The sequence below is a fragment of the Felis catus genome, chromosome A1, assembly GCF_018350175.1.
Source record: "Felis catus isolate Fca126 chromosome A1, F.catus_Fca126_mat1.0, whole genome shotgun sequence".
NCBI classification, from domain to species: Eukaryota; Metazoa; Chordata; class Mammalia; order Carnivora; family Felidae; genus Felis; species Felis catus.
Window position 1 is genome coordinate 81,995,327 of NC_058368.1, and position 11,305 is coordinate 82,006,631.

Sequence of the window (11,305 nt, forward strand, 5' to 3'; positions counted from 1 at the left end):
CCCCTGGGTTTGGGAGGCCAGGCCTCCCTCCCCGCCCTCTGTCCCAGCTTGGAGGCCGGGACTTTGCTCGCCTTCCCAGCACGCCTGGAATGTCAACAGACCGTGTGACACAGGCCTCGCCATGGTGTCTGGATCCCGCGGGCCGGCCCTCCTCTGCTCTCTGCTCGGCCTGCAGGCATCTCTGGCCGCAGGTATGTCAAGGTATAGGGTCCCCTGTAAACGCTGTGTGAGGGGCTGCGGGAGGTTGGTGACCACCTTTCTGGTGGGCACTCCTGTCACCCCGGGGTGCTTGCTGGCGGCTCCCATGTGATCTGCACGCAGAGTCAGGGCTCGAGTGTGAGGGGGTATGTCTGTCCCCTCCCGTTCTTGGTTGGCCAGCACCAGGGACAGGGTGGGGACCCTGGACTGCACATTTCTGTGACCACAGCCACCCTCCCTGCCACTACTGCGCCAACGAGCCTAGCTAGGAGGACAGCGGGACACTATAAGCTGTCCTCCTTGTCACTTGTCACTACCGCGGGGTGGCCGTGGTGGAGACAGCAGACACTGCCCCCCCCAAACAGCCAGCCTGCGATGGCATGGGCGCCGGCCATATTCCTGCAGGAGCCCAGGGGACAGCGCGGGCTCCTGGGAAAGACAGCGGGGTGGGAGGGCGGGAACACGCGGCGGTGGCCAGATTCCTCCGGTAACCACCAGAGGTATCTGGTTCCCCGAGAGCTTTGGTTCACATCTGCTGCCCCTTGAGGGTCACCCAGGCAGGTCTCCGCCCACCCCTCCATTTGAGGGTTCCCTCGACCTCTCCCTCCAGACCAGGGGCTCCGCAGGAATACAGAGGCGAGACACTGTCACTGTGAAGAACACATGGGGTCTCCCTCCGCCTGGGCGGCCCAGGAGCTGCCCCTCCCCCTCCTGCCGCCCCATCCTCCCCTGCTGCTCACCTCTCTGTCACCTGCGCCCCCTTCCCCAGGCCCCTGCGGCACCTTTATCCTAGCACTTTGGTGAACGTCCCGGTGCAGGGACGCAGCCCGCGGCCTTTTGATTATGGAAGTTGACTGGACGCTTTGCAACAGAGTAACTTTTAATCCCCGGAGTTCATTTTCTATGTAGACTCCTCCCACGAGTTACATAAGCATATGTATGTGCATATGTACATCTTATTTACAAAAGGGATTACACAGTACAGATTATCGTATCATCTTCTGGTTTCACTTAATATTGTATCTTCTTGGGGCACCTGGGTGGCTCAGTCGGTTGGGCGTCCGACTTCAGCTCAGGTCCCGATCTCGCGGTCCGTGGGTTCAAGCCCCGCGTCGGGCTCTGGGCTGATGGCTCGGAGCCTGGAGCCTGTTTCCGATTCTGTGTCTCCCTCTCTCTCTGCCCCTCCCCCGTTCATGCTCTGTCTCTCTCTGTCTCAAAAATAAACGTTAAAAAAATATATATTAAAAAAATATATTGTATCTTCTTAAGCGTGTAGTTCACGCGAACGAGGACACCTTCACGCAGTGGCTCTGCCTGCTGTCTCCAGGCTGTCCTTGTGGCCGGGTTCGAGTGGCCGCCTCTGAGGACGTCCTTGGGATAAATCCTACAAGTGAGGCGGCCGGGCCCGGAGCGACCCCCCACAGCCGCCGTGTTTCCCGTTGCCTTACTCGGAGGGACGCGAAGGTTCCGTGCGTCGGCGCCGTCTGGGCGTGGCCAGCGGCCAAGGGCTCACGGACGGTCCCTCAGTCTTCCTCACCCAGGAGGAGGCCCACGGCGTCCTGCGCAGGCACCGGCGCGCCAACTCGTTCCTGGAGGAGCTGAGGTCCGGCTCCCTGGAGCGGGAGTGCGGGGAGGAGCGGTGCTCCTTTGAGGAGGCCCGGGAGATCTTCCAGAACGCCGAGAGGACGGTGAGTCCGCCCCCAGGGGGCGCCCTCCGCGCTGCCCGGCGTCGGTCCGTCTCCCTACTCGGAGGTCGAGGGCCCCGCGCACCGTGTCGGGGTCACGTTCCCACAAGAACGGCTCTCGGGGCCCCTGCAGCGCCCATGGACGGCGCCTCTCTGCGCGGGGCCCTCATTTCCAGCCGGAAAATGCGCTTTGAAAAGCAGGCCCCGGGGGTGCCCTGCCTTCCCATGGACGCTGCCCGCCCCCGACCCCCCCGTCCCCAAAGCGGCCCAAGCTCCGTGCAGGGGCTGCTGATGGAGCAGACGGCGGGGACGCTGGCCTGGGCCTCTCCCAGCAGCCCCCGCAGGCCCGGGCGGACACCTCGACGGCGGCTTCAGAGAGCAAACGTGTCGGGGCCGCTGCAGAGAGCCGCCCCACGGCTGTTTGCACGCTGGGAAAGGCGAGTGTCCACGCTGTCCCGCTCCACTCGGGGTGTGGCTATGAGGGGACAAACCCACACTTCTCCTCAAGGATCGTCTCACGCTCACAGGACACTCACCTCACACAGAACACTCGCCTCACACTCACAGGACACTCAGCTCACACTCACAGGACACACACTTTGTGTTCAAAGGACACCTGCCTCATTCTCGCAGGACACACGCCTCACACTCACAGGACACCTCACACCAAAGAGGAAGTAGGACTATTTGAGGTGGAGGCTCACATGACCTTTTCCAGGTACAGTGAGGCTGGTCATTTCCTGCATTTGTGCCCCACTTGGGTTTTCAAGGCATTTCCCACAGTTGTCTTATTTTATTCTTAGAGTGATCCTGTGAGTTTCAGTTTGCTTGCCCAGAACATTCCTCAGGAATCTGTATTATTGGAGCCTTTGCATCCATTAGCACCTTTTCCTCCTGTCGCCCCGTGTGTGGATGGTCCCCCATCACCAGAGAAGGAAACGGACGCTCAGAGAGCACGTGTCTTGTCCCAGGGTCACATCTTGGAGGTGGCGGAAGTGGGGCAGAAACTCTGGAATTCTGAATCGGGACAGGGAAATTTGTGACCTCTGGTGGCCTTGGCCATCTGGGGTGGAGAGCCGGGATTAGGAAACACCCCCTCGCCCTGGGTGAACTCACCTCTTCTCCAGAGGAAAAGTCTGGCTTCCGGAGCCCACTGCAAAGGGCACCAGGCCGGAAGCCCCCGGACCACCTCACTTCACCCCAAGTCCCCCGTTCATTCTGTGGGGACCACAGATATTTGTCAATGTGTGTCTCATGCGGCTTCCTCTTTGTCCCCTCAGAAGCAGTTCTGGGTTTCTTACGTCGGTGAGTAGGTGAACGGCCCATTTCACCCCGGCCAGCCTCCCCCTCGGCTCCCTGACCCTGGGTCGCCCCTGCCCGCCGGCCTCCCCCTCAGTGCTCTGAACCTGGGTCGCCCCTGCCCGCTGGCCTCCCCCTCAGTGCTCTGAACCTGGGTCTCCCCTGCCTGCCGGCCTCCCCCTCAGCGCCCCGACCCTGGGTCGCCCCTGCCCCTTGGCCTCCCCCTCAGCGCCCTGACCCTCGGTCGCCCCTGCCCGCCGGCCTTCCCCTCAGTGCTCTGAACCTGGGTCGCCCCTGCCCGCCGGCCTCCCCCTCAGTGCTCTGAACCTGGGTCGCCCCTGCCCGCCGGCCTCCCCCTCAGTGCTCTGAACCTGGGTCGCCCCTGCCCGCCGGCCTCCCCCTCAGTGCTCTGAACCTGGGTCGCCCCTGCCCGCCGGCCTCCCCCTCAGCGCTCCGACCCTGGGTCGCTTCACAGATGGGGACCAATGTGCCTCGAATCCGTGCCAGAACGGGGGTTCCTGTGAGGACCAGCTGCAGTCCTACATCTGCTTCTGCCTCGACAATTTCGAGGGCCGGAACTGTGAGACAAGTGAGGACCCCACAGTTTGCGGGCAGAGCCCCCACGAGGCTGATGGGCACGGCCGGGCCAGGCGGGGGCTGGGCCCCAGCCTCGGTGGGAAATGGGCTCGGTGACCGTGAGACGCCTGGATCTGAGACCCTCGGGTGCTAATTCTTGATCGCCCCTTGTCTGCTTCTGGAAAATACAAACCCCTTGGGCTCCCGGTGCTGGGGAATTCGGATACACCTGGACGGGGCCCCGGGGAGGGCACGTTATCACTGCCCAGCATCCCACTGAGACAGTGAGTAAACTTCATCTTCCCTACTTGCTATTACGAAAGCGTGAACTATTTTTTCACCATTCTAATGTTAAAATACTGCGAGGTTGAGGCGTTCCTTGGGCCGTCTCAGGGTCAGTAATTGGCTGGGAGGACCCATAGCACTCTCTGAAGGCCAACATACTCAAAGTTACGGTGGAAGGCTACAGATTGAAGTCAGCACGGAGACCAGTGTGAGCTTCCAGGTGTCCTCAAGCAGTGGGGTCTTACAGACAGTCTTCCTTTCTCCAAGAACAAGGTGTGACGAGACTTAGGGAGTATCACACTGAGCCTCCACGCCCAGGGGTCTTCTTGGGGCTCAGTCACGTACACATGGCTGACCTCCCACATGGCTGGCCTTAGTCTCCAGCCCCTCCAGAGGTCGAGGTGATACCCCACCATGAATCACATTGTTACACCATCCAGTGTGGCCAAAGGCCCCCAAGGAAACATCATTCTTATCAGACAGATGGAATTAAATTAAAAGTATCCAACTTAATCAGCAAGGGTGTGGCGGTCACCTCCCAGGAGCTGAGGGCAAAGGCAAATCTCTCTTGGGGTAACTTCAATCCTTTGCCACATGTGTACACTCTGATATTCAAGGAGCTCTTGTGGGCCACAGCCACCTTCTGCTCTAAGCAAACCAGGGAGAGTAAAGGAAAGACTAAGGAAGAGGCTTCTTGCCAGTTATCTGGGGCTACAAAGCCTCAGTGTCCTTGCCCAGCCCTTTATGCTCAGGAGCCCTCGTGTGAATCCTCCAGGAGCTTTGATGCTCAGGAGCTCTGGTGTGACTTCACTTCCAGGCCAGGCCTTCCTGCTGGGGGCCCTCAACTGGCACAGAGAGCTAACCCCATCTCCCACATCCTAGCACTGCCCTTCAGAGAGGGTGAATGTTCCTTATCTCCATCTGTCCGAGCCAGTGGTCAGCCCCCGCCAGTTCACTGGGGCACCTGGGCCTGGCTATGGAACCATCTCATCTGCCTGGCCTCTTGCCAGCAGGTATCCAGTTGCGGTGAACACTTTTACTGTCCCCAGGCCCTCCCCGGCTCCCACCGGCTGCTGGGAGGGGAGCACAGAGGCCCCATGTGTCAGCCCTATGTCCCAACTGGCTAAGCTGCTCAGACGTGAGACCGCACACAACCCCAGGTCACCCTTCCGGATCGATCCAGAGCAGGCTGGGACCTGGCTGTCTCTGCAGCCAACAGCTAAGCACCGTTTTCATGCAGAATGAGGGCTGGCTCTCCCTGACTAGCACAGGCCCCTCTCAGTCTGTCCCCTTCCTGTCCTCAGACAAGAAGGACCAGCTGATCTGTGTGAACGAGAACGGAGGCTGTGAGCAGTACTGCAGCGACCATGCAGAGACCAGGCGCTCTTGCCGGTGCCACGAGGGGTACGCGCTCCAAGACGACGGGGTGTCCTGCGCTCCCACAGGTAATGGTCCTCAGGGGCCAGCTCCGGGGGCTGTGCTCTGTTTTGTGCCCAACGAGCAGCCACCCATTCCTGTATGGCTGACAGATGACAAGGGTGAGTATCACTCACTGAACACCTACTACACGCTGACCATGCCTTGCCCACTCGAGAACAGGCCACAGCAGGAGCCGCTCCAGAGTGGCTGGTCAACCTGCCTGTCCAAGGCAGGTCCAGAGGAGCCAAGAGAGGCCCTGCCCGCCCCACCGCTGTCCTGTGGGGCACCCCATGGCCACACGTGGGGTCTGCACTGACTGTGGCACAGTCCGGATGCCACGTCTTTTTTTTTTTTTAACGTTTATTTATTTTGGAGACAGAGACAGAGCATGAACGGGGCAGGATCAGAGAGAGGGAGACACAGAATCTGAAACAGGCTCCAGGCTCTGAGCAGTCAGCACAGAGAGCCCAACGCAGGGCTCAAAATCAAGGACTGCGAGATCATGACCTGAGCCAAAGTCGGACACTCAACCGACTGAGCCATCCAGGCACCCCAACCACATCTTTTTTTAAAAGGAGAGCACTTTGAGGAAAATGTAAATTTTCCCCAACCCGGTCTCGGTCTCGAACTAACACAGTCCCAGCAGTTCAGGTGCCCAGACCTGTCTGTCCAGAGTGAAGTGAGCCCCACCCCCGCTAGTGCCTGAAGCTCAACCCCCACCTCTAAGCGGTGTCTCCGGGCCCGGGGACTTTACTGCGGAAACCAGAGGAGCCGGGTGAAAGTGCTGTGGCCCAAGGTCTGGTCAGCCTTTAGACAAGCGTCCACCTCCTCAGGCAGCACGTCGCTCCCCTGGGGCGACTGGCAGAACCCAGTTTCAACAGGGAGGCCTTCTGTCCCTGCAGAAGCAGCTCCCACAGGGGTGGGCCTGCCCTGCCAAGGGCGTGCCTGCAGGCCGTGGAGCCTGTCCCTCAGCAGCTGTCCCTCCAGCACGGACCCCGCCGCCTGATGACCTGTTTCCCACAGTGGAGTATCCGTGTGGAAGAATACCTGTTCTGGAAAAGAGAAATGGCCGCGACCCCCAAGGCCGAATTGTGGGTGGCAAGGTGTGCCCCAAAGGAGAATGTCCCTGGCAGGTGAGGCTCCAGGGCCCCTGGAGGGAAAGCAGGAGGTCGGCCGCGGGACCCCGGCCCCTAGTCTCCTTCCACTTTGCTCTGAAGCCCACGCCTGCGCGCTCACCTCCGTCTGTCAGTCCGGGTGTCAGCACCCCCAGCAGCACCAGCCTTCTGTCTCTCCCCTCCCGTCTCTTCCTGTCTCCTCCTCGGGGCTGCTGCCTCTCTCCCCTCCACAAATGGGGGAGTCCAGGCCACTGGTGGCAGATGGCAAAGGCAGGATTTGAACCCGCCACTATCTGCCCCTGGAAACGGAGGCAGGGCAGGCTGTCCCTGCACGTGCTCAGGTGTGTGGGGCAGCCTGTGAGCCTGGTCCCTGTTGGAAATGCGGAGCCTCAGGCCCCCAGACCCACTGGGCCAAAATCCACCTCTCACAAGAGCAGCACGCGTGCACTCGGGTTTCAGAGCCGGACCCAGTGGTCCTCCGGGCCCTGCACGTGGACACCCGAGTTGGACCGTTCAGAGTTGTTACCACACAAGAGCCTTGGAAGGGATGATGGTGGCTCACCAGTCCCCCTGGGCCTGACTCCGGGTCGGGGCGGCCCCAGTCCTCCAGCTTTGCTGCCATTTGGCCGCGTGCAGACCAGAAGCGGCATTTTTGGCTGAGCCGGTGGCCCCTCCCACCAGCCCGGCCCTGCCCCATCCCACCTGCCACAGGTGGGAGCAGGCAGTCGGGGCCTGCATGGCACCTGTGCAGTCCCAGGCCCACTCCTCAGATGGCAGGACCCGGGGTTTTGGTGTTCCGAGGATAACGTAAGCTAGACACATCCTAGCAGGACTGGTGTGTTCGCCAGAGTGCCCAGAACTGGCAGTGTGTGCGGCGGAGGGACCGCACGGGTGGGTCTCTGTTGTTTACAGCAGACAGCATCTGGGAGGCCTCTGTGCAGGGGGAGGGGGCTGCAGCATGCACGCGCCCCCAGGTCCTCAACCCCAGGAGAGAGGTGGGGAAACTGAGGCCCACTGAGATTCAGGCTCCAATCCAGCCAAACCACTACCCCAGGCCTCCTCTCGTGGCTGCGGCTGCAAAGCCAACATCAGCTTCTTCCACCTGCCCGCGGTGGGAAAACCACTGCGGGGAAAAGGCCTGCACCCAAGCTGCACTCAGGACCCGCTCAGCACCCTCCTTGCTTTTAGGGAGAAGAAAAGGAAACATTTATGGGGCCCACTGTGCACCAAGAATTGTGCCCGGTGCCGCAGCACGTGCCCTCTTCCCCCCTATGCTTGGCCCGTCTTTGTGGACCAGTCTTGCCAGCTCCTGCTGGTGGTGCCAGGGATGTGCAGGGGAACTGGCACCCACGCCCCGTGGTCGGGCCAGTACCCGCAAGCCCCCTGTTGCCTTAGCTGGCTGGGGAGACGGGCCGCGAGGGCCCTGGGTGCACGGGAAAAGCGCTCCCCACGGAGGGGTGACGCGAACTCTGCTGTGCCCGGCCAGGCTGCACTGAAGCTGGACGGCGTGCTGGTGTGTGGGGGCGCCCTGCTCGATGCTGCCTGGGTGGTCTCTGCAGCCCACTGCTTCGACAGAATCAGGAACTGGGAGAACCTGACGGTGGTGCTGGGTGAGTTTTGTGGCTCCTCCACCTGCTGAGCGTGGCTTGTAAGCGAGACCTGCCACGAGACGAGTGCCTCCAAACAGAGAAGTGGGTAATGTCCGGGCGGACCCTGGTGCCGCAGGGTCCCACTGTGGCCACGGCGCCCCGGCCTCTCCACCCACGGAAAGTCACGGAGGTGATGCTCTGCTCTACTCCCTTCTCACTTGAGCCAAGAGCCCCAGGGTTGCCTGGTGGGTGATGGGACACCGAGCGCCCCCAGGGAGGGTCTGGGAAGAACTGGGGGGATCCACCACCCCTCCTCACATGCCCTCAGCACCCCCAGATTCACCCAGATTCACCTTGGTTCACACTCCACGCGGAGCCCTGCGGTGGCTGCCTGGGGGTGCCGCTCCGGCCAGCCTGGGACGGAACACAGGGCCCCTTCTGCCCCAGAAGCAGGCTGAGGAGCGGGGTATGAGCGGTGCCGGTCCCCCGCAGGCGAGCACGACCTCCGCAAGGAGGAGGGCGAGGAGCAGGAGCGGCACGTCGCCCAGATCATCATCCCCGACAAATACATCCCCCGCAAGACAAACCATGACATCGCCCTGCTGCGCCTGCGGACGCCCGTGGCCTTCACCAACCACGTCGTGCCCCTGTGTCTGCCCGAGAAGTCCTTCTCCGAGAGGACGCTGGCCTTCATCCGCTTCTCCACCGTCAGTGGCTGGGGCCAGCTGCTGGACAGGGGCATCACGGCCCTTGAGCTCATGGCCATCGACGTGCCCCGGGTGATGACCCAGGACTGCCAGGAGCAGTCACACAGGAAGGCGGGCTCTCCGGCAATCACCGAGAACATGTTCTGCGCCGGCTACCTAGATGGGAGCAAGGATGCCTGCAAGGGGGACAGCGGGGGCCCGCACGCCACCAAGTTCCAGGGCACCTGGTACCTGACAGGGATCGTCAGCTGGGGGGAGGGCTGTGCGGCCGAAGGTCACTTCGGGGTGTACACCAGGGTCTCCCAGTACATCGAGTGGCTGCGCAGGCTCATGAGCCAGAGCCCAACCTCGGGAGGCCTCCTCCGGGCCCCGCTGCCCTAGCCTCAGTGCAGGGCCACCCTAATAAAGCTGCCACTCGTCCCTGCTCTGTTCCAGAAACACCCTGCACTTCTGGAGTGGGGGAAGGGGGTGCAAAGTGGGCTGAGCAGGATGTGCCCGGGAGCACCGATGTGCCTGCCAGGGAGGGGACGCACTGTTTCCCAGGGGACCGTGCTCCCCTGACCGCCGTTGTGGTGGTGCGTGTGCACGTTAGCATATATACATTGGTGCCTACACATCGGCACACACACACACCTGCATCCACACGTCGGCGTGCTTACATTTGCGTGCTCACACTGGCACACACACCTGTGTCCACACATTGGCGTGCTCACACTTGCGTGCTCACATCTTTACGTTCCATTCCTGTCTTCTTGCACAAGCATGTCACCCTCATTTCACGTACACGGGAAGCATCATCCATTCATCCTGGGGACTATCCTTCCAGATCTTTCTGTGTACGTAGCTTTGACCATAAAATGTGAGGCTGTCACCCTCCATATGGCGTTTGTCACTGGCCCACCTGTGAGCACACCTCTGGAGCGCCCTCCTGCCACCCTGGAGCGCGCCCGTCCTCACCCTGTTGCCCTGCTTGTCCTGCAGCCACGCTTTCTCTCACGCTCACAGCACCCCGGAGATGGGCCTTCCTCCACCAAGGCTGTTTTCCAAAACCAAAAGCACGTGGGCGGGTTTTGGAGGCTGTGGTTCCCCAAACCCTACAGAACCGGGCATCCTTTTCCCGCCAAGGTCCCAGTCAACAACGGTCCTCAACGAGGGTCCTAGAGAAGCCCTGCCTGAGAGCCACCAGCTTCCTCAGTCCTGCCGCATCAGTGGGACCAGGGAAGGACCCAGTGAGTGACATTTTTATCAGGTCCCTCAGGTGATCGTGGGGCCCGCTCGGCCTAAAGCCACACAGGCCATGGAGGAGGGAGAAACAAGCCGTCTGGTGGGGGAGGGAGATGACACAGAAGTGGGGCCCCCCTAAACACGGCAAGGCAGGTAAGGGCCCTGCCCCCCACCAGACACATCCGTGGGTGGAGGGGGCAGACTGGTTGCCCCAAGCCTGGAACGCCAACAGTGCTCCACACGGGTGCATTTGGCACCGGACTTGCTGGGCTGAGGGATCAAGCCGTATTTAGTGTAGAGTGAACCCAGGCCACCTGGTTTTGTCCAAGTGTCCTGGGATACACCCGTTCCTTACACGGCATCCTCGGACAGAGATGGTCCGGCCAAAGAGACTATCTGCCCCTGGAGCCGGACGTGCTCACGATCTGGGCCTTTGCACAAGTGGTTCACTGGCAGCCCAGCCGGCCGCCAGCCGGGGTCTCAGCAAACGGACGGCTGTGCACCTAAGGAGACCCACCAGTGGGCGAGTGCGGCCCGCCTCATACTCCTGGTCAAGCCACCTCCTGCCCTGTGCCGTAGCTCCTTGTCTTCGAAACAGGGGCCTCGGTGCTGGTGACCAGGATGGTCTGGAGCACGTAAGATGAGGGCCCTGGGAGGGCCCGCTGTGTCATGGACAGTAAAGCCGGTGTGCAAGCCTCTGGCGTCCTCCCCACAGCTCGGGCTGCAGGTGCTGAGGGGAGTTTCCTGCGTGCAGAATCCAGGAGCTGCCAGGAGCCCCGCGCCTGGGGCACTGGAGCTGGCTGGCCCCCTTTCCTGGAGAGGAAAGAAGAGGATGGGCTGGCACACTCGGGCTTCTCTGGCTGTCAGGGGGAGACACAGGCCCCTGCCCGGTAGAGCTGCCATGGCACGGGCGCCCGGTGACATCGGGACAGCCCCTAAAGGCTAACACGGCCGATGAGCCCACAGGCTCCCACGTTACCCCCAGCACCGGGTGCCAGAGATGGGAGGGGCTCACCCGGGACCTGGTCTCCCCCACATGCTGAATGCACCCAGAGACAACACCACACACAAAGAGGCCGGCGAGACAGGCCCAGGGCACCCCCTCTCCCCAAGGGCCAGGCTCTGCATGTCACAGCGGCCACCCTGTGGACGACCAGCCAGAGCAGAAGACTTTTGGGACATCACTGCCGCATTCGGTCTGTGAGGGG

General features: G+C 61.7%; 1 protein-coding gene across 1 annotated transcript; it reads left to right on the forward strand.

Annotated features, from left to right (window-relative positions):
- Positions 1–35: 35 nt before the first annotated feature.
- On the forward strand, positions 36–9,297 carry F7 (coagulation factor VII). The gene is made up of 8 exons (XM_003980533.4): positions 36–191; positions 1,726–1,886; positions 3,164–3,188; positions 3,658–3,771; positions 5,348–5,488; positions 6,486–6,595; positions 8,064–8,187; positions 8,659–9,297. Exons 1-8 carry the CDS (start codon positions 122–124, stop codon positions 9,252–9,254), a joined length of 1,341 nt encoding a protein of 446 aa, XP_003980582.1. The 5' UTR covers positions 36–121; the 3' UTR covers positions 9,255–9,297.
- Positions 9,298–11,305: the final 2,008 nt, after the last annotated feature.

What these genes read in the sequence shown, in the direction of transcription:
- F7 (XM_003980533.4), top strand. Translation starts at nt 122, where the DNA reads ATGGTGTCTGGATCCCGCGGGCCGGCCCTCCTCTGCTCTCTGCTCGGC. An exon ending in TCCAGAACGCCGAGAGGACG is followed by an intron (nt 1,887 to 3,163) that starts GTGAGTCCGCCC and finishes TTGTCCCCTCAG; the next exon opens with AAGCAGTTCTGGGTTTCTTA. An exon ending in GGTGTCCTGCGCTCCCACAG is followed by an intron (nt 5,489 to 6,485) that starts GTAATGGTCCTC and finishes TGTTTCCCACAG; the next exon opens with TGGAGTATCCGTGTGGAAGA.